We start from the raw sequence: 22,161 nt of genomic DNA on the forward strand, positions 1-22,161 counted from the left end.
TGCTAAGGCAATTTTCCTGTGCCTGGGATCATAACCTTTGGAGATTAACCCCTGAGTTCTGCTTCTGCAAGATAGGGCCACATTCCAATGTCCAGCAGGATGTGACTGGAAATGAGCCTACGGGCTGACCCCAGTTTTTAGCATATAGTCTTTAGGATTTAGAATTTATTTTACATTTATTTAGAATTTATAGAACAAAGGAAAATTCCTGTGGTTTGAACTGTTGCAGAGTTCCCAGGCAGTCGGACGGTGCAGAGGGAGAATTTGGAGAGACTTGCTTTGTTCATCGCGCGATGGGCTTAGGGAGGATGAATTCAAATTCTAAGCAAAGTTATAGGCAGAACTTCCTTTTTTAAAATTTTTATTAAAGAGCCAGCCCTATGTGCACTTAGTGGTTATCTCAATGCTGGCCTTGAAAACAATACAGTTCTATCCAATTGAAAAAGTGCACCTGGCATGGGATTGAGATTGTGGGCATATCTGGTCTCTGCCCTGCAAGGTCAGACAGCTAAGTTTATCTTCATCATTCTTCACACGGGCTAAAGCAAACTAGAAGGCAATATTTTATCTGGGAAGAACAGCAGAAAATTCCAAATAACAGTTTGTTGCAGAATGGGGGTTTTCCTTCTCAGAACCTTTAAAAAGAACTACCTGCCCCTAAAGCGGCGCAGTCTTTTGGAGTCCACCTGCCTGCGGTGCTCTTGCAGCTGCCCCGGCCAGATATTTCAATAAAATTTTCTCTGCTTTCTTAAATTAACTATCAGCCTCCGGTGTCTTATTTTGAACCCAGGGTTCGACCCCACAACACTTCCCACCGCTGGCTGCCTCCGTGCTGCCCCCCCGCTGCTCCCTCATCCTCCGTGGACCCCTCTCCTCCTCCTCCACCGCCGCCGCCCCGTCTGTCTCTCCCTCCCTCTCCTGCCCCCCAGCCCGGCCCCCGCCCCGCAGTCACCGCCCCACAAAGCCCTCCCTGGGGCAGGTCCCTCTTCCGGGGACACCGCGTTCTCCCCGAGCCCAGCCCCTGGCACTGGCCCCCTGGCACTCAGACCTGATTAATGGGGGGCCTGGGAAGGCGGGCGCAGACCCCCAGGCCGGGCCCATCCGGGCTCTTTGGGCGGGAAGCGCCGGGCGGGGGAGGGCAAAGGGCGGGAACCACTGACCAGACCTCCAGCCCCGCGGGGGCACCGGCGGCCCCGGGGACGGTTTTCGGCGGGAAAACCACGCGGCGGGCGGGCCCACAGCCACAGGCGGACAGACCGCGGGCCGGGCCTCAGTTTCCCCCAAAGGAACGCGGCGCCTCCACTGCGCAGCCCCCGGGACGCGCACTCACCGCCGGGAGGGGCTCCGGGCGGGGCTCCCACACGGACTTCAGCGCCCGCAGCGCCCTCAGCCCGCCCTGCGGGGAGGGGCCGGGAGCAGCGGCTTTAAAGCACAGACACCGCCTCTGGGAGCCGCTACCGGCCCCTCCGCAGCCGCTTCCGGCTGCCAGGACTGAGCATGCGCCTCGCTGCGGGGGCGGGGCCTGAGCGGAGCGGCTCCGCGCTGGGGGCGGGGCCAGGCCTGGGCGGGGCCAGAGGGAGGGGGAGGGGCGGGGCCAGCCTGGGCCCCTCCCCTCCTCCCACAGGGACAGCCCTTCCTGGGGGAGTTCCCATCATTGTTGGGGTTTGCCTGGTGGCGCGGCTGTGACAGGATTCACGAGGAGAGAAGAGACAGGAGCAGAGAGGGCGGTGATTTTGCTTCTTTAAAGGGAGGAGAGGGCCCGGTGCCCTCTGATGGCACAAGGCTCCCCACATAGAGGGACTGGTCTTCTATTAGGGTGCCAGCGAGGAAATGGCAGCTGCGGAGAAAACTTAAAGAAGGGAGGAGGCCCTGAATGGTTTGGCTCAGTGGCTAGAGCTTAGGCCTGCAGACTGAAGGGTCCCAGGTTCGTTTCCGGTCAAGGGCATGTGCCTTGGATGCCGGCACATCCGCAGTAGGGGGTGTGCAGGAGGCAGCTGATCAATGATTATCTCTCATCGATGTTTCTAGCTCTCTATTTCTCTCACTGCCTCTCTGTAAAAAATCAATAAAATATATTTTAAAATATATATTATATATTAAAAATTAAAAATAATAAACTTATTAAAATATTAGGTTAAAAATACTTTATATTTTGAACACTCATATTATTTCTCAGAAAACCAGGAGTCCCTCCATTGGAAATAAGCTTTTAGAAATGTCTGTGAAACATATGTACAGATGTGATCAGCTTGATGCAAACTCCACGACCCCAATCTTCAGAATTTCCACATAAAACAAAATAATGAATATTAGGTTGTTTATTTCAAGTTTTAAAATTACTTTGGGTTTAAATGGTGCCAGTAAACATTTGAAAGCTAGATTTCCTATGGTGAGGAGATCACATTGAGAAGGGGTGTCTATTCACACATGGACTAGATCCTGCAAGGAGGCACTGGACTATCAGTAGGTTGGTCAGTAAGGATTGCTTAGGGGCCCCATCTGGATGCCCTGGTAGCTCTCTCTATACAAACCAGGAAATAAAGAAACTTCACAAATGCGCAGGAACCTAAGGAAAAAAACACACAAAACTGATAGAAGGAACACCTTCGCCTGATTTTATGAGGGCATCTAAGGTTACAGCATAGAATTAGGGTGGTTTCTGACTCAAAAATATTACTAATTGTAAACAAAATGGCAAGTTCAGAGATAGAACGAAGGTTAAAAGGGGTTTTAAAGGACATAATCAGTGTTAAAATGTATCATGAATTTAAGTTTTGAACAGTAACCATTTGTTATGCTCTGCATCTCCTTCTTACAAAAAACCTTGGTGTTCAGCTAGACTCTCCCTGAGCAGGTGACTGCTATAAAAATGGTTATAATTTACCCTAATCGGTTTGGCTCAGTGGATAGAGCATCGGCCTGCGGACTTGTGGGTACCAGGTTCCATTCCGGTCAGGGTTATGTACCTTGGTTGTGGGCACTTCCACAGTAGGAGCTGTGCAGGAGGCAGCTGCTCGATGTTTCTCTTTCATCGATATTTCAAACTATCTATCTCCCTTCCTCTCTGTAAAAAATCAATAAAATATATATATATTTTTAAAAATTGTTATAATTTGTCCAAGACATAGAAGTCATATGTGAGCTAAATGTACGGAGCCTGAGATAAAAACATAGGGTTAAATCATCATGACTTAGGATTTTAAAAGAGTTTGAGATATGACACCAACACAAAAACAGAGAAAGGTTAAAGAAATTAACTCATCATCAAAATGTATGCTCTTGCCCTAGCCAATTTGGCTTGATGGATAGAGTGTTAGCCTGTGGACTAAAGGGCAAATGCCCGGATTGTGGGCTTGATCCCCATGAGGGGCATATACAGGAGGCAGGCAATTAATGATTTTCTATCATCATTGATATTTTGATCTTGATCTCTCTCTTCCTCTCTGAAATTTATATATATGTATATATAAATACACACACACAGGTATAGATATATAGATATAGATAGTATGCTCTATGCAGATTGTAGCACTACAGGGAAAATACAGGCTATCCGATGATAAAAAGTGATTGTAAGTCACAAATTATTTTTATTTTTATTTTATTGATTTTTTACAGAGAGGAAAGAAGGATAGAGAATTAGAAACATCCATCAGCTGCCTCCTGCACACACCCCACTGGGCATGTGCCCACAACTGAGGCACATGCCCTTGACCGGAATTGAACCTGGGACCCTTCATTCCACAGGCCGACGCCCTATCCTCTGAGCCAAACCAGTTTCAGCCCAACCCTTCACTTTCATGATTTGTCTTTTAATCTGAAGTGTGTCTTATGTAGATTGCATATGTTAAGGGTCTTATTCAGCTGCCCTGATCTTCTGGTTGAAACAGTGAGTCCATTTATATTGTGAGTGAACATTTACAGGTAAATAGTCATGGGCATTTTAAAAATTAATCAGTACAGTCATTGTAGGGAACTTTAACTTCCAAATCACATCAATGGATAGAATCTGCCAGACAAATACATAAGGAAAAAGTGGTCTTACATGACATAGCAAGAAAGATGAATTTTATATGTTTAAAGCTGTGATTATGGCTGAAACCGGTGTGGCTCAGTGGATAGAGCATCAGCCTGAGGACTGAAAGGTCCCGGGTTCGATTCCGGTCAAGGGCATGTACCTTGGTTGCAGGCACATCCCTGGTGTGGGGTGTGTGGGAGGCAGCTGGTAGATGTCTCTCTCTCATCGATGTTTCTCTCTCTCTCCTCTCCCTTCCTCTCTGTAAAAACTCAATAAAACATACTTAAAAAAATAAAAAATATATATTTAAAAATAAAAATAAATTTAAAAAATAAAATAAAAATAAAGCTGTGATCAGAGTGTCAACGAGGAAAACTACTGTCGTGCATGATTTTTTTTGAAAAAGCAACACTTGACTAATTAGTCAGTAGCAAAGACTGTATAAACCTATAGATTGCCAAAGAAAATAAGTGACAACAGCCAATACAGTAATAGATGTCTGGTGTACATGAATAAAAAACATACTTTTTCATAAGATTGGCAATATATGTGTGTATATATATATATATTATTTTGGTGTACCACTGAATTTCATAATTAGTTCATATTTGCCATGAGATAAAAAAAAAAAAGAAAAGAAATATCTGATTTAGAGCTTTTCACCACAAAGCAGAATATGAATTCTGGAGAAATTCAAGACAGAATGTCCTCTAACCCAAGGGACAGTGTCTGCTTCATGTCTTTTTTAATGGCAACGGGGGGGGGGCGGCGGGGGGCGATCTTATGTGTATTTTGTCCAACACAACTCTTCAAGAGTCCTCACTACAGCACCAGAAAATGGAACTATTGTTTAGATGCCATTGAATTCTATGAATGATCCGGATCCCATAGTCTGTCCTGTAACAGAACAAATTCATAAAGCCCGTGTTCCAGATCAGTCTCAGTTACAAGATATCAGCACATACATATACATATGAATGCTCCAGAGGTATGTCGGAAAGTAGAATATTGAACATCTTGCTCTGTAATGATTTGGTCATTCCTTTGGGTGGCATGTGCATAGGAACTGATGTTTACCACCTCGTACAAATTCAGCCCTGGACACTGAAGAATAAATGTTCAGCTTCCTCATTTTAATCTCTGCTTACCTGCTGTCCCTGGAACTTGCACTGATGGCTTGGCAAACACTCCAGAAACAACTAATGCCACTGGACATACCTATGCTCAGGTTGTGAATATACAAAAGAATTTTGCATCCAAAATAATTAAAGGTTTTAACTGCAAAGCTGCCATGGTTCTGGGGTTCCTCTAGAAAGAATGACCAACATTAGGCTACATTCAAGAAAGTGAGAATAGATTCCCTCACATCATTGATATTTCTCTCTTCCTCTCTGGGGTATGGCTAACAGATGTTTTTCTCTCCTTCTACTTTCCTCTCTAAAATCAATAAAAATATATATTAAAATAGTGAGAATAAAACCTGTTTAACATGGCTTAATTCCATCCCAATAAAGAAGTTAATGAGAAATTAAGTTTTCCAATGAAAATCAGTACAAGAAAAATCACTCCAATTACAAAGTACACAGATGCTTATTTGTGGTATTCCAAAACTTCATATTCATATTAAAAACTATAGGTGTCAGCATGAACCCACATGGTGGCCTACATACTTGATGAAAATAAACAAAAATTTTCACCAAATTCTGATGTCAGTCATTGAATTATGAATTCCAAACTACTGAGTGGAAGTTACAAGGGCTTGAAAGGATGATGTGGGACAGGAAGATCTTTACATGCTGTAGTCATAGCACTGCAAAAAGAATGGCAGTTTCTGGTCAGTTTAGCTCAGCGCATGGAGCATCGGCCTGCGGACTGAAGGGTCTCAGGTTCGATTCTGGTCAAGGGCACATGCCTTGGTTGCAGGCACCATCCACAGTAGGGGGGTTGCAGGAAGCAGCCAATCAGTGATGCCCTGTCATCACGGATATTTCTATTTCTCCTCCTCTCTCAAATCAATAAAGATATATATATATTGATATATATATAGAATGTCAGTCTAGAAGATAAAGTGAAAAACCAGAGGACCAGGAAATGGAAAATGAAAGAAATAGAATTAATTTTTCTGAGTTCACTCAGCAATATAACCTGGGAACGGTGTCCTCTCTCCACATGCAGAGTTCATGCCAATTCTGCATCCTGGTTATTGCAATGTCACTGGTATTGCAATATTCCTCTTAACTATGGAAAATCTATTACACAGACAGCACTGTTCTGAGTGTAGTTCTGATCACCTAAATGTGACAACCACAAACTGACATATCCTCAAAAAGTTTTCAGCTGAACACATTGGCACAGAAAAGGAAGTAACTTTGATGATATCATTTACAAAAGTTGAGAACTATTTTTATTTTATTTTCTTTTTTAAAATATATTTTATTGATTTTACACAGAGAGGAATTGAGATGGACAGAGAGTTAGAAACGTCGATGAAAGAGAAACATCGACCAGCTGCCTCTTGCACACCCCCTGCTGGGGATGTGCCCACAACCAAGGTACATGCCCTTGACCGGAATCGAACCCGGGACCTTTCAGTCCGCAGGCTCTATACACTGAGCAAAACCGGTCCCGGCGAGAACTATTTTTAAAAATTAATTTAATAGGCTTATTACCTAATAGAAGAAAATAATGTGCCTTACAATATAGACCATATTCCATGGGAAATTCTACACAAGTGAAGTCCATATTGTATACAACAGCTCACAAATCTCTAAGACTGAAACAATCAGTTTACTCACACACACACCAGGAATAAAACATAGCAGCATCAAATGACATGGAATTACAATCACATTAATATTTCCTTTTCAAAAGACTTCGAGTGATATCAATATGAGATAACACTAAATAACTGTATATATGGAAACATCAATTCTTTTTGTATTTTCAAACAAATATTACCTAACTACATTTAACGTATGGAGTACACTCTATAATGCTTTTTGACTTATAGAGCAATACCTGAAAGGCATTTGGCTACCTATCTAGTGTGAATTCAGTGATTCTTTGAAATTCATAATTACATACTTGGATCATGTTTTTACATCTTTAAAGTCACTATAAGGCATAAACTCCTTGAAGTTTTGTAAACTGTATATTTTGAACAAAAGTCTCTCTTTCTATATCATGAATGTAGAACTTCAACCCAATTATAATCCCTCATATGATTGGGGCTGTGGGTCCAACTATATGATTTCCCACATTCTTCAGATTTAAGGTTTCCCTTTAGAATAAATTCCAATGTGAGGAATAAGACACAGATGCTGATTATAGACTTTAGAACAATGTTTATATTTCTACTACAGGTCTGATGCACGAAGATTCATGCAAGAATGGGCCCTCCTCCTCTGGCTGCTGGTGCCACCTTTCCATGCTGCCCAGAGGCCCGGAGCTACAGTGTATGCAAATTATCCAGCCATCTTTGTTGTGTTAATTTGCATACACACTCCTCTTTGGCTGGTGGAGCAGGGTTCACGAAAGTATGGTAAATTAGCATCTAATTCTTTTATTACTGTAGATTGTTTCTTTCCAGTATGAATTCTGATGTCAGATGAGGTTTGCATACTGAGTAAGCTTTGTCACATTCTTTATATCTGTGGGACTTTGATCCAGTAATAATTACCACTTGTGGTATTAGATATAAATGAGGATATACAATTGACATATGCCTCTTAATTGTAAGACCTCATTTTATCATTTTCAATGAACTTTCAACCATGAACAAATCTGTGCAGTTTCATTGGAAAGATTCCTAAAATGGTAAGATTCCCTGCAGCTTAACAACTTTCTCACATTTTCTACAGTGTAAGGTTTCCCTGCACCTTTAAAATCTTTGATGTGCAGTAAATTTTGAGTTGTGTATAACGGCTCCAACACATTCTCTACATTTCTACTATCTCTGTTATGAAATCTCTCAGGTACAGTCCTATGTGAATGGCTTTTAAAAGCAATTTTAGATTTTTTACATTCATAAGGCTTCTTTCAAGTATGAATTCTGTGATGTTCAGTAAGTTCTCATGGCTGATCAAGGACTTATGAACTATGCACATATGTAAGACTTCTCTCAAGTATAGTGCAGGAGGCACACTGAATAAAATCTTTGTTACACTTTTCACATGTTCTAAGGCTGCTCTCCGATATGAACTCTCTGATGCATAATAAGGTCTGAGGATCTAACAAAGGATTTGACACATTCTCTACATTGATAAGGCTTTTCTCTGGTATGAACTCTCTGATGATAAGTAAGGGATGAGGAGGTAGCAAGGGCTTTGCCACATTCTTTACATATATAAGGCTTCTCTCCTGTATGAAATATCTGATGTGCAATGAAGTGTGAGGACCTGCTAAAGGCTTTCCCACATTCTCTACATTTATATGGTTTCTCTCCAGTGTGAATTTTCTGATGATCAGTAAGAGATGAGAAGTGGCTAAAGGCTTTGCCACATTCTCTACATATATAAGGCTTCTCTCCAGTATGAACTCTCTGATGTCGCCTAAGCTTTGTGGACTCACTGAAAGCTTTGCCACATTCTCTACATTTATAAGGCTTCTCTCCTGTGTGAACTCTGTGATGACTAGTAAGGGATGAGGAGGTAGCAAAAGATTTGCCACATTCTCTACATTTATAAGGCTTCTCTCCTGTGTGAATTCTCTGATGATAAATAAGAGATGAGGAGGTAGCAAGGGCTTTCCCACATTTGCTACATTTATAAGGCTTCTCTCCTGTGTGAATTCTTTGATGTGTAACAAAGTTTGAGGACCTGCTAAAGGCTTTTCCACATTCTCTACATTTATAAGGCTTCTCTCCTGTGTGAACTCTCTGATGATAAGAAAGTGATGAGGAATGCCTGAAGGCTTTGCCACATTCTCTACATGTATAAGGCTTCTCTCCAGAATGAACTCTCTGATGTGTAATAAGGTTAGAGAGCTGGCTAAAAACTTTGCCACATTCTCTACATGTAAAAGGCTTCTCTCCAGTATGAACTCTCTGATGTTGATTAAGTGTTGAGGATTCACTGAACATTTTGCCACATTCTCTACATCCATAAGGCTTCTCTCCAGTATGAATTCTCAGATGAATACTAAGGGTTGAGGGCCAAGTAAAGGCTTTGTCACATTCTGAACATTTATAAGACTTTTCTCCCGTACGTTTTCTATGTTGTTGAGTATGTCTAGGGGATTGACTCAAGCCTTTTCCATTTTCTCTGAGTTTAAAAAATTTTGCAATAGTATGAATTCTTCCCTTATGTACAATAAGAGATGAATGACATTTAAAGGCTTTGCCACATGCTTTACATTTGTAAGGCTTCTCTCCAGGATGAATTCTCTGGTTTAAAGTGCAACCTGAAGGCCAAATAGAATCTTTACATTGATAAGGTTTTCCCCCCTTATCGATTCTTTTGCATCTATTTAGTTTGAATATTTGACTGAACACTCTCCCACATGGATTCCATTTGTAAGCCTCCTCCCGAGTATGAATATTCTCCTTTTCATTATAATTTGATGATTGCTGTAAAGACTGGACACATTGACTTCCTTTGTGTGTCTTCTCCACAATAGGAATCATCTGATGTATGTTGTGATTGAACATTTGATTAAAGACTTTTCCACTTTTACAATGGTCCTCTGCACGCTCACTTGTCCAATGATTAAGATATGTCTCTTGATTAAAGTTTTTCCAATGTTCAATCCATTGATAACTGCTATCTCCTTTATGTGTACTCTGGTGATAACGGAAGACAGAAAGATCTTTAGTGACAGTTATAATTTCATTAGCTTGTTCCATTAGAACCATTTTGTGATACTCATTAAACCAAGATGATTGTATAGAAAAAGCTTACCTAATTTATTAAAATTGTAGACAATAAATAGAAAACATTGTCAGAGGGAGAATAAATTAATCCTTGTTTAAAAGATTACCAAATTGCCCTCGCTGGTGTGGCTCAATGTATGGAGCGTTAGACTCTGGAATGAAGGGTCCTGGGTTCAATTCCAGTCAAGGGCACAAGCATGGGTTGCAGGAAGCAGCTTATCAATGATTCTCTCTTATAACTGATGGTTCTCTCTATCCCTTTTTCCCTCCCTTCCCTCTGAAATTAATAAAATATATTTTAAGATATTAATAAAAAAGAATAAGAGATTAACAAATTGCCCTGCATGCATGGTTCAGTGGTTGAGCTTTAACACATGAACAAGGAGATCACGATTCCATTCCCAATAAGGGCATATAGCCCGGCTGCTGGATCAGCTCCCAGGGGGAGGCATGCAGGAGGCCACCAATTAATGATTTTCTCTCATCATTGATGTTTTCCTCTCTCTCTTCAACTTCCTTACTTTCTGAAATCTAGAAAAATATATTTTTAGTTAAAAAACCATAACTAATTGACAAATTAACCACATTATAATTTTATAGGTACATTATAAATCTATATATTTTAGAATAATTGACCAAAGTTAAATCCCACCCCAACTTTTAAACACTTCAAACGATTATTTACACTACAGACTATGCAAATTCCTAGTTTTTCCAGATTTCCTTTCCAAGAATGCATAACAGAAAAATTTGTTTTCAACCTTAATGTGCACAAACATTCTGATCTGCCAATGAAACTGACTTTTAATTTGGAGGTTTCCCAAATACATCTGATATCTTTAGGTAAAGATAAATTTATTATGATAACTGTCCCAGAATAGTTTTTGTTTATATTCATATCCTCCTTTCTCATCACACTCTTCCTCAAATTCCAAGGCTTTCATTAAGTGTACATTATCAAAGTAACACCTTTTATATCTTACCAGTATTTCAGGGGATAAATCTTGTATTCTAGGCGTTGGCATAAAAGCCTCTTTATCTTTAGATGGTTTAGCTGAAAGAAAAACAAATTTTCAGTTTTGACAATCAGGTGAGTATATTCTGAACTTACTACCAACTATTAACCAAATGACATTTTGGAGTACTCCATGAGCAAGTGAACAATTCAGAGAAAGCTCCAGATAGATACAATGAGAAAAACTGACATCGAAGAAGGAGAAAGAGTTGCTTACATTTGCTAATAACCGCTCAAACGCCCTAGCACACAATGGCAATATTATTAAATCGCTCCCAATTCCCAGTTTCAGAGAGAGAGAGAGACAGAGAGAGAGAGAGAGAGAGATATGGAGACATGATGGAAGTGCATTTGTGCATCTTCTATTGTATTTGTGGTATTCTATTAGAGAAACACGTATCACTTTGATTTCTCTTGTGGAACTTTAGAAAATAAAAAGAATAGTCTGACAGGCATGGCTCAGTGGATAAGGATTTACCTATGAACCAGGTGGTCACAGTTGATTACCGATTAGGGCACAATCCTGTGTTTTGGGTCCTTTCCCCAGTGTGTGTGTGTGTGTGTGTGTGTGTGTGTGTGTGTGTATTGGGGGGAATCAATGATTCTCTCTCATCATGGATGTTTCCATCTCTCTCTCCTCATCACTTTCTCTGAAATAAAAATTTCGAAAAATATTTAAAAAATATATAAAAGAAATAAAATCTTAAATCTCTGCTTGGACACAACATTAAAGATGTGATATCCACTTATGTGGTTACATGGTAAAAATGGTAATCCATAGATTTTTTTTTGTATGCAACTGACACTATGAAGTTAAGGTACATTGTTATAACCTTAAGATATTTTAGGGAGTTCCCATGGTCAGAAATAAAATAGAAAATAAATAAAATGATATCTACTAAGAGGTGACAGAATTCTGTATTACAAACCACAACCTCTACATTTCTAAAAATATACATATAGGTAAATAATTAATTTCTCAAAATATACTATGTAAAACCACCCAATGAATTTACCTATTTTCCTATAAGGTAACAAATGTAAATACAAAATAACAAATTAAGGGTGTATTTACATGAAAAACAGCATAATTGAAAATGAAATATTAACAGTTTACATCCTAAGAAGGTGCATGACTTGCATGCTGTAAAGCATAAAATATTACTGGCTGCCCTCTGCAGTGTGTCTCAGTGGTTAGAGTATGGAGCCACCCAAGAAATGGTTGCAGGTTGGATCTGAACCCCATTTGGGATGTATGAGCAAGCCAACCATAAAACATCTCTCTCTCACATCCATATTTCTCTCTTTTTCAACCCCTCCCTCCCTTCCTTCTACTCAAAAACTCAATGGGAATATATCATCCAATGAGCAGTGACAAAAGGAAACACATACACACACACACACACACACACACACACACACACACACATTCTCTGCAGGCTCTAATTAAAGAAGAAATCAGTAAGTTGGAAAACACATTCCATGATCCTACTCTGAAATACTAACAGTATCAGCTGTCATTAGTACTCAAAGTGAGCTAAACATTCAAAGCAATCCCTATCAAAGTCCCAGTAACACACTTGCTGGAAATAGAAAAGCTCCTTATAAAGTTAATGTGAATGTCACAGAACTACATGTAATGAAGTAAATCGTGAAAAGAATGTATGAAATTAAAGGTTTCAGGCTTCCGGATATTAAAACATACTTCAGCCAAAACCGGTTTGGCTGAGTGGATAGAGCATTGGCCTGCGAAAAATCAATAAAATATATATTTTTTTAAATTAAAAAAAAAAAGAAATATATACACACACACACACACACACACACGATCATAGAAAATCAGTGTAACAAGATCTTGCACGTCTTTTGTCATTAAGGAAATGCACATTATACCAATGAGAAGTAACAAACAGCAAAGCAAGAAACACTATATCACCATTGAACAGGTCAGAATCCAGAACACTGACCCCACCAAATGCTTTTGTGATGTGGAGCAACCGGAACCCCCAGTAACAGCTGTTGAAAATGCCAAATGCTACAGCACCAAGGGGAGATGCTGTGGAGGTTTTTATGAAACTAAATATATACTCAGTAATTGGGCTCCTGACTCTTAATGCAGCAAGTTAAGCCTTTTATCTACAGAACAGCCTACAAGGAGGCTGTTTATTCATAATTTCCAAAAATCGGAAGCAAGGAAAAGGTCAACAAGTGAATGGATAAATAAACTGAAGAACAAAAAAATCTATTACTACTAGACAGAAATAATACAGAAAGTCATGAAAATTCATTATAGAAGCTTAGATACATAGAAGAAAGTGAAAGAGCCCTAACTGGTTTGGCTCAGTGGATAGAGCATCAGCCTGTGAACTCAAGGGTCCCACGTTCGATTACGGCTGAGGGCATGTACCTTGGTTGCAGGCACATACCCAGTAGTGAGTGTGCAGGAGGCAGGTGATAGATGTTTTTCTCTCTTTAAAAAAAAAATCAATAATATATATATATTTTTTAAAATAAAAAGAAGTGAAAGAATCCAATCTGCCCAGGTGGCCCACTTGCTTAGAGGTCTGTACAAATATAACAAAGTTGTAGGTTTGATCTCTGGTCAGGGCACATACAAAAATTTAACTATTGACCAGTTGAAATTTCTATCCCTCTCTAATTCTCCCTTCCTCCCTAAATTCAATAAAATCTTAAAAAATATATAAAAATAAAAGTAAATGGAGTGTGAATTTTGACTGAGAATTTCCAAATTGCAATCCAGGATGTTCTATGGCCACAAATTATGGTAGAATATTACAATATTCTAGAAAATGACCTTCTAAAATATTATTTTCTGATAGTACCTTAATTAGTGTAGACAACTTGTAAAGTGTGCAAACACTGAGTGCCCAATTCACATACATCACAAAGCATTTCTTTTCTACCCCCAATTTGTTCCTCTTTTCAAACTGTATATTTTCATTGCTTTCAGACAAGAAGGGAGAAGGAGCAAGAGATAGAAACATCAATGATGAGAATCACTGATTAGTTGGTTCCCTCCTGCACACACCCTATTGGAGAGGGAGTCAGTAACCAAGGAATTGGCCCTTGATCAGAATGGACCTGGGATCTTTCAGCCTGCAGGCTGGCACTAGATCCACTGAGCCCAACCAGCTAGGGCCCAACAAGTCATCCTCACCTAAGGAGACCAGGTTTCTGTAGTTCTCAGACATCACATCCAGGTACAACTTCCGCTGAGCTGGGTCCAGGCATTCCCACTCTTCTTGAGAAAAATCTATGGCCACATCCCTGAAAGTCAATTGACCCTGAAAGAAAAGACACACGAGCAGAGTTCATAACGTCACCCAACATGCAAACAGTGTTAAGAGAAGAGGTTTGGACCTAGCAGAGTATCCTAAATTATCCAGTAAGAATACTTTTTTTATTTTTTAATAATTTTGCTTTTTAATTAATTAATTTATTTTTAAATGGCCCAGTATCATTTTTTTTTATTTTTTATTTTTACTAAAAGCTTATTTTTTAAAATATATTTTATTGATTTTGTACAGAGAGGAAGGGAGAGAGATAGAGAGTTAGAAACATCGATGAGAGAGAGTCATCGATCAGCTGCCTCTTGCACACCCCCTACTGGGGATGTGCCTGCAACCAAGGTACATGCCCTTGACCGGAATCGAACCTGGGATCTTTCAGTCCCCAAGCCGATGCTCTATCCATTGAGCCAAACTGGTCTTGGCTAAAAGCTTCTTTTTTTTTAAATTAAATTATTATCTGTGTACATATTTTACCATTGGCCCCCCCCCATACATACCCACCCTCTCTAGAATTTTGTGTCCATTGGTTGTACTTATATGCAAGTAGACAAGTCTTTCGGTCGATCTCTTATCTCCCCCAGATCTCTCTACCCTCCCCGCTGTAATTTGACAGTCTGCTTGTTGCTTTACTGTCTCTATATCTTTCTTTTGGTTCATCAGTTTATAATGTTATTATTCATAAATGAGTGAGGTCATGTGGTGTTTCTCTTTCATTGACTGGCTTATTTCACTCAGCAGCATGATGTTCTCCAATTCCATCCAGGTTGCTGCAAACGATGAGAATTCCTTCTTTTTTATGGCAGCATAATATTCATTGTGTGGATATAGCATAGTTTTTTGATCCATTCATCAGCTGATGGGCACCTAGGCTGTTTCCAAATCCTAGCTATTGTAGATTGTGCTGCTATGAACATAGGGGTGCATATATCCTTTCCGATTGGTGTTTCTAGTTACTTGGGATATATTCCTAGGAGTGGGATTACTGGGTCAAATGGGAGTTCCATTTTCAGTTTGTTGAGGATACTCCATACTGTTCTCCACAGTGGTTGTACCAGTCTGCATTCCCACCAGCAGTGCACGAGGGTTCCTTTTTATCCGCAACCTCGCCAACACTTGTCGTTTGTTGATTTGTTGATGTTGGCAATTCTGACAGGTCAGTAAGAATACTTTGCTCCAGTAACAATCTCTGTGTTTTGTGACATATGAGGATGACCCAGGTCCACAAACCCACAGTACAGATTTTACTTTACAGGAAAATAAACTTTAAAATTAAGGCATGGCCCTTGTTGGTCAGGCTCAGCAGACAGAGTGGCGGACTGCAGACTGAAGAGTCACGGGTTTGATTCTGATCAAGGGCACATGCCAAGGGTTGTGGGCTGGATGCCCAGTAGGGGTTGTGAAGGAGGCAGCCCATCAAGGATACTCTCATCATTTTTTTCTTTCTCTCGCTCCCTGCCTCTCTGAAATCAATAAGAATATATTAAAAAAATAAATACATTAAAAAACATTAAAGGCATGGAAACAGCCATATGGATTTCAGAGTGCTGCATTTGCCTTGTTTAGAGTCAGTGGTATATATTTCCCAGTTGGCATTGTCATGCTGCGTTGAAAGTATATGGTCTTTGTCGCGCGTGTAAAGCAGACCACAACAAAATGAGTTTTTGTAAACCTACTGATCCAGGTTCTGACTGACATGGGGCTTGTGTTTTCACATGTGTAACAAGTTCACATTTTACTTGTGATGCCAATGTTTCTGCATCATGCGCCACACTTCTGATCACAGAGAAAAAGAAAACACAAGGAACAATTCACACAGAACTTTGAATTAAAAGGGTTTGCTAATGGAATACAGGTCTCATGGAGTAGGACACATAGGAACCACAATTCTAGTTGGAAATTTACTATGAGCAATCTTAGAACAAGATTCTTCTGCCTTGTCCACCTAGTTTGGCTCAGTGGTTGAACATGACCCATGTACTAAGAAGTCACTGATTCAATTCTTGGTGTAAGCACACAACCAAGTTGTGGGCTCAATCCCCAGTGTGGGGTGTGCAAGGGGCAGCCGATCAATGATTCTCTCTCATCAATGACGTTTCTATCTATCTCTACCTCTCCCTTCCTCTCTGAAATCTATAAAAATATACTTGGGGGGAAAAAGTTGAAATATTAACAGTTTAAGCAGAGACGCACATTTTACAACTATGAAATCAACATGGTTTAGTGATTTTCTAAATCTCATGAATCTATTTGTGTATATTCCCCTTTGTGTTTTATAAACACAATAAGCAGAGAAACATAAGGATAGAAAACAAGTTAAACCTGCTTCCTTTTTGTGATTGTAAATCCGTACCTGGAGAGATTTTTTCCCATAGACTTTTCAAGAGCAGAAGGCAGGGAGGTAGAGGCACAATGGGAAAAAGGGAGGGAGGGAGGGAAGAAGGAAGAATAGAGACAGAGATAGGTGAAACAGACACAGAGACACATGGATTGGCTGCCTACCACAGGTTCCCAGGAGCTACTTGCCCTAGACCAGGAATCAAACCCTGCACTACTGATCCATACTAGCCTATGAGAACTAATTTTCTTATGCGTACATTTCTTTCAAAATTTTTATGTATCATTAGTGGAGAACTATGTTGTACAAATTTAATGAAACTGAAGATATATTAATAATGTCATTCTTAGAAACTTCTTAGAATCGAAACAGGTTTGGCTCAGCAGACAGAACGTTGGCCTGCGGAGTAAAAGGTCCTAGGTTCAATTCCAATCAAGGGCATGTACCTTGGTTGCAGCACATCCCCTACAGTAGGGGATGTGCAAGAAGCAGCTAATCGATGATTCTCTCTCATTGATGTTTCTTTTTCTTTTTTTAAAATATATTTTATTGATTTTTTACAGAGAGGAAGAGAGAGGGATAGAGGGTTAGAAATATCGATGAGAGAGAATCATTGATCAGCTGCCTCTTGTACACCCCCTACAGGGGATGTGCCTGCAACCATGGTTCATGCCCTTGACTGGAATCGAACCTTGGCCCTTTCAGTCTGCAGGCCGACCCTCTATGCACTGAGCCAAACCGGTTTCAGCTCATCGATATTTCTAACTCTATCCGTCTCTCTTTCTTTGTAAAAAATCAATAAAATATATTTGAAAAAAAAGAAAAAAAGAAACTTCCTAGAGAATACAAAAAGTGATCATGCATAATCATGCAGGCTATGTCCATGATGGGAGCATAGAGTATTAAGTAAAATGTAAAGAATCAAGGCCTAATTAGTTAGAGGTCCCATGCAAAAGCCAATGATCTGTAGGAAATAAAAGTAAGTCCTTCATTTTCCAAAGGAAATACAAAATAAGAAGAGGGACATTTATAGATGGGAAGTGATGGTCTTTGCAAATTTTTCATTAAATCGCTACTACACCCTTATTGCTGAGAAAGGGAGACTATTAATTCTACAGTGACGAGAGCTCTTCTGACAAGTGAACACCAGGCGAGCTGAGAAAATGGGCATTATATAACTGAAGCACAACAGAAAGTCAGGTCCTCACTGCCGTGATATTTTATTTATTTATTTATTTAAAAAAATATTTTATTGATTTTTTACAGAGAGGAAGTGAGAGGGATAGAAAGTTAGAAACATCTATGAGAGAGAATCATCGATCAGCTGCCTCCTGCACATTCACTGGGGATATGCCCACAACCAAGGTACGTGCCCTTCACCGGAATTGAACCTGGGACCTTTCAGTCTGCAGGCCACCGCACTATCCACTGAGCCAAACCAGTTTCAGCCACTGCTGTGATATTACTGCCAAAAGTATATCAATAAATAATTATGTGAAATTACAAATAAACATTAATTTTTGAAAGTGTCAATCCTACTTTACCTCTCATGTTCCTTAAACTAATAGTACAGTTACCTACGAAGGCTTTTGTACTAATCTAATGAATAAATTTCTTCTATTTGCCCCTATTTTCAGAGCTTTCTGAGCTATTCTGAGCAGTAAGATGTGATCTAGAGCTGCTGAATGCTGTAGCCACTTAAACATAAAACTTTCATTTGGTTTCTTCAGTGATACCTGAGCCTCTGATCCCATCCCAGTAGTGATGTTCGACATGGCTGTCTTCCAAGTTTGATTTGTCACAAAAGGAATGTTTTGAGTAATTAAAAGTCACTAATTAAAGGTAGAAATGCTTCCTGACCTGGGGAGGGTGGCAAAATGAATGCAGACAAGGATTTGGGACAAAAGAGGAAAATACAACTTGGCCAGAGAAGCTGAGAGGTAGAGGGCTGACCTATTAACCAGGAGGGCAGGCTTAGATTCCTGGTCAGGGCACATGCCAAGTATCAGGCTCCATACCCAGTGCGGGGTGGGGTACAGGAGACAGCTGACCCATAATTCTCTATCTCTCTCTCCCTGTCCTTTCCATGCTGAAATTAATAAAAATATATTTGAATGGAGATAAAAAAGATAAAACACACACAGAAACACAGAAACAGCTGACATTGACTATGATAAATAAAGTGATGAATTCGGAAAGAAAAACAACCTGCAAAGGAAAGAACATCGGAAATAGAGAAATGAATCACCAGATGGTAAAGGAAAAGCAAACACAGCCTCTGACATAGGACATCTTTTACCTGAGAAGCAGCCATTTGGTCCTGGTCCTGATGGGGTCTGGGTTGTTTCCTCAGGTGACACTGTGTTGAGGAGTCACAGAATGTGCCTTCAAAGAAGTCAGAACAGTCTCTTAATCAACCCACCTCATACTCACAGTCAGAAACCAGAAAAAGGCCACCCCTCCTGTCCTTGGACACAGGAAAGTTAGCAACAATAAGCTCCTAAATGGAGACCCCTCTGTGAGGTGTTTTATTTCATCTTTATATGTCTCTCCTCCCAAAGACAACAGAAAAGAGGTGACTGGAACAAACCCGGGGAAAAAACCCTGCTCCCCCCTCTCACAAAGATAACCTTCAGCCCTCCTGCTAATTCCAGTCCTCAGCTTCCAAGCACCTAGAGCAATTCAGTAACCAAGGATACCCCACCTAGAGCAGCTTCCCAACCCTACTGGGGAAAGCACACCTGAGGGCATTTCTTCATTTATCTCAGGATGTTTTTAAATAATAAATTAAGTGTCAGAGATAGAAAAAGTAAATCCAGGGAAGTAACACACACAACCCACAAAGCACCACACACACCACAGCAACAAAACTAAGGCTTCTAATGTTCCTTGGAAATGCATCAAATGGTGACAGACACAGATACCTCCTCCTTGCCATCCCAGGAAATGAAAAGGGACCCATGAGCAACGGAGAAGTCTCTCCCCTTTGAGTGACTAAGGGTTGCAATTGGAAGCAAATTATTATAAAACTCCCATCCTTATAAATGGAAATTTATAATTCTCATTCAATCTGTATAACTAAGACAATTCAGCTGTTAAATTAAATATAAAAAGACACAACTCGTAGGCAAGCTTCAGTGGTTGCGCTTGGACCTATAAACCAGGTCATGGATTCCAAGTCAGGGCCTGTGGCCAGGTTGCAGGTTTGGTCCCTAGTGACCGGAAGTGCGGGAGGCAGCTGATCAATGATTGATTCTATGTCTCATCCTCCCCATGCCTCCTGGAGAAAAATAGTGTTATCTTTATACGAAGAAATAAACACACGATGTATCACAACTAAGTCATCCACACCCCATCAGGTCACCACTTACCCACATCAGGGTTCCCCTCCTCCCACTAACTACTATGTATTTCTGTCCATGGATCTCTCTCTGTCTCCCTGTCCCCTTTCTCTTCACTGTACCCCCTCTCTGCTCCCTGCTCTTTTCCCCCTTTTCTCTCTGTCTGTCCCTACACCTGGACCATGAACCTCCTGAAGCCCATTTCCCTCCGGGGCTCTCTCTCCCGGTCTCTCTGCTCCCATCTCCACACACGTCCGCGTCTTTCCCTCCCCGCGCCCGTGTCCCCCCTGCTGCCTGTTAGTCTGTACTGCCCCCCACAGCTGGCTGCCTCCGTGCTGCTCCCCCTCGGCTTCCCCATCTTCTGGGGACCCCTCTCCGCCCTCCTCCTCCCCCGGGTCTGTCTCTCCCTCCCTCTCCTGCCCCCCAGCCCGGCCCCCGCCCCGCAGGCACCGCCCCACAAAGCCCTCCCTGGGGCAGGTCCCTCTTCCGGGGACACCGCGTTCTCCCCGAGCCCACCCCCTGGCACTGGCCCCCTGGCACTCAGACCTGATTAATGGGGGGCCTGGGAAGGCGGGCGCAGACCCCCAGGCCGGGCCATCCGGGCTCTTTGGGCGGGAAGCGCCGGGCGGGGGAGGGCAAAGGGCGGGAACCACTGACCAGACCCCCAGCCCCGCGGGGGCACCGGCGGCCCCGGGGACGGTTTTCGGCGGGAAAACCACGCGGCGGGCGGGCCCACAGCCAGAGGCAGACAGACCGCGGGTCGGGCCTCAGTTTCCCCCAAAGGAACGCGGCGCCTACGCTGCGCAGCCCCCGGGACGCGCACTCACCGCCGGGAGGGGCTCCCACACGGACTTCAGCGCCTGCAGCGCCCTCAGCCCGCCCTGCGGGGAGGGGCCGGGAGCAGCGGCTTTAAAGCACAGACACCGCCTCAGGGAGCCGCCACCGGCCCCTCCGCAACCGCTTCCGGTTGCCAGGACTGCGCATGCGCCTCCCTGCGTGGGGCGGGGCCTGAGCGGAGCGGCTCCGCGGTGGGGGCGGGGCCAGGCCTGTGTGAGAACAGGAAGGGAGGGCGGGGCCGGAGCCTGAGCTAAGCAACTCCTCAAATAAATCAATAAGGAAAAAATGGTCTTGGGGAGGGGGGAATGGTAAGATATGTACAGATAATAATGTAATAAATAAAAAATAAATAAAATTAAAGAATTAAAATTAAAGAAAAAGGAAAAAGTGGTCTTAAATGACGCATTAGGTAAGATGGATTTTATAAGTTTACAGCTGTGATTTTCAACCAGGTTGTCACACAGGCAAACTGGTATGCTGCAAGAATTTTTAAAACAGTCGACTTTCCTGTAGTTCTGGGTAATGTCAATTTTATATTTTAGATGTATTTTATTGAAATTGTTGTGTTTGGCTGTGGCTTGATGATTACCTGTGCAGCCATCTTGGACTCTCCCCATAGTATGTCTTATAACAAATTCAAAAAGCCCCTGGTCCAGATCAGTCCCAGTCACAAAACACCAGTAGATACATATACATAAGAATGCTCCATGAGTATGTCAGAGAGTAGAACATCTTGTTTCTCTAATGGGCTTGTCAGTCCTTAGGGTGGAAAAATGCATAAAGTTTGGAGTGCACTGTGTAATAAACCTTCTGATTTAGAGCAGTACCTGAGAATGTACTGATGTTCACCACCTTGTACAAACTCAGCACTGGACACCAGAGAATAAATGTGGGGCTTTCATTTCAATCTCTGTTTACCTGCTGTTCCTGGAACTTAGTGATGGCTTGGTAAACACTGCAGGGACAGCTAATGCCAATGGACATACCTCTCTGGTCAGGCTGTGAATATACAAAATACCTTTGCATCCAAAACCTTTTTTTTTTTTTAATATATTTTATTGATTTTTTACAGAGAGGAAGGGAGAGGGATAAAGAGCTAGAAACGTCGATCAGAGAGAAACATCGACCAGCTGCCTCTTGCACACCCCCTACCGGGGATGTGCCCACAACCAAGGTACATGCCCTTGACCGGAATCGAACCTGGGACCTTTCAGTCTGCAGACCAACGCTCTACCACTGAGCCAAACAGGTTTCGGCTGCATCCAAATCTTAAAAGGTTTCAACTGCAAAGCTGCCGTGATGCCTGGGGTTCCTCTAGAAACAATGACCAACATTAGGCTTCATTCAAGAAAGAATAGATTGTCACTCATCATTGATGTTTCCATCTCTCTCCCTCTCCCTTCTTCTCTAAAATCAATAAAAATACATAAAAAAG

At 41.6% G+C, this 22,161-nt stretch overlaps 4 protein-coding genes, 1 long non-coding RNA gene and 1 pseudogene across 8 annotated transcripts in view; all 6 read right to left on the reverse strand.

Annotated features, from left to right (window-relative positions):
* Window positions 1-18,920, reverse strand: part of LOC118710269 (zinc finger protein 11-like) — a 53,170-nt gene extending 34,250 nt beyond the window's left edge. The window contains 2 exon segments of the mRNA XM_045575938.1: window positions 14,081-14,207; window positions 18,848-18,920. Of these exon segments, the coding sequence (XP_045431894.1) occupies window positions 14,081-14,207; window positions 18,848-18,862 (142 nt within the window). The 5' untranslated portion in view covers window positions 18,863-18,920.
* The window catches only part of LOC118710213 (zinc finger protein 208), a 141,251-nt gene extending 122,280 nt beyond the window's left edge, over window positions 1-18,971 (reverse strand). Inside the window, exons 1-2 of one of the 4 annotated variants that reach the window (XM_045575958.1) lie at window positions 18,848-18,964; window positions 15,943-15,986 (exon numbers count right to left, since the gene is read on the reverse strand). Coding sequence is in view for 3 of the 4 variants with exons in the window: in XM_045575951.1 (XP_045431907.1) it covers window positions 18,848-18,862 (15 nt within the window). In the remaining variant the exon portion in view is untranslated. Of the gene's footprint in view, window positions 1-15,942; window positions 15,987-18,847 lie in introns of all 4 variants that reach the window. The other 3 variants (XM_045575951.1, XM_045575954.1, XM_045575949.1) reach the window with 3 other exon arrangements.
* LOC118710240 (zinc finger protein 420) overlaps window positions 1-22,161 on the reverse strand; it is a 241,764-nt gene that overhangs the window by 184,560 nt on the left and 35,043 nt on the right. The window contains exon 4 of the mRNA XM_045575959.1: window positions 18,848-18,933. Within this exon, the coding sequence (XP_045431915.1) occupies window positions 18,848-18,933 (86 nt within the window). The remainder of the gene's footprint in view (window positions 1-18,847; window positions 18,934-22,161) is intronic.
* The window catches only part of LOC123651699 (zinc finger protein 320-like), a 124,209-nt gene that overhangs the window by 56,652 nt on the left and 45,396 nt on the right, over window positions 1-22,161 (reverse strand). The gene's annotated exons all lie outside the window — the stretch shown is intronic.
* On the reverse strand, window positions 5,055-5,963 carry LOC118710251. The gene is made up of 2 exons (XR_004985347.2): window positions 5,448-5,963; window positions 5,055-5,405 (listed from the first exon to the last, which is right to left on the reverse strand). It is a non-coding gene; the product is annotated as an uncharacterized LOC118710251 (long non-coding RNA).
* On the reverse strand, window positions 8,078-9,274 carry LOC123651701 (annotated as a pseudogene).

This window comes from Pipistrellus kuhlii, unplaced genomic scaffold (genome assembly GCF_014108245.1).
Source record: "Pipistrellus kuhlii isolate mPipKuh1 unplaced genomic scaffold, mPipKuh1.p scaffold_m20_p_71, whole genome shotgun sequence".
Classification (NCBI taxonomy): Eukaryota; Metazoa; Chordata; class Mammalia; order Chiroptera; family Vespertilionidae; genus Pipistrellus; species Pipistrellus kuhlii.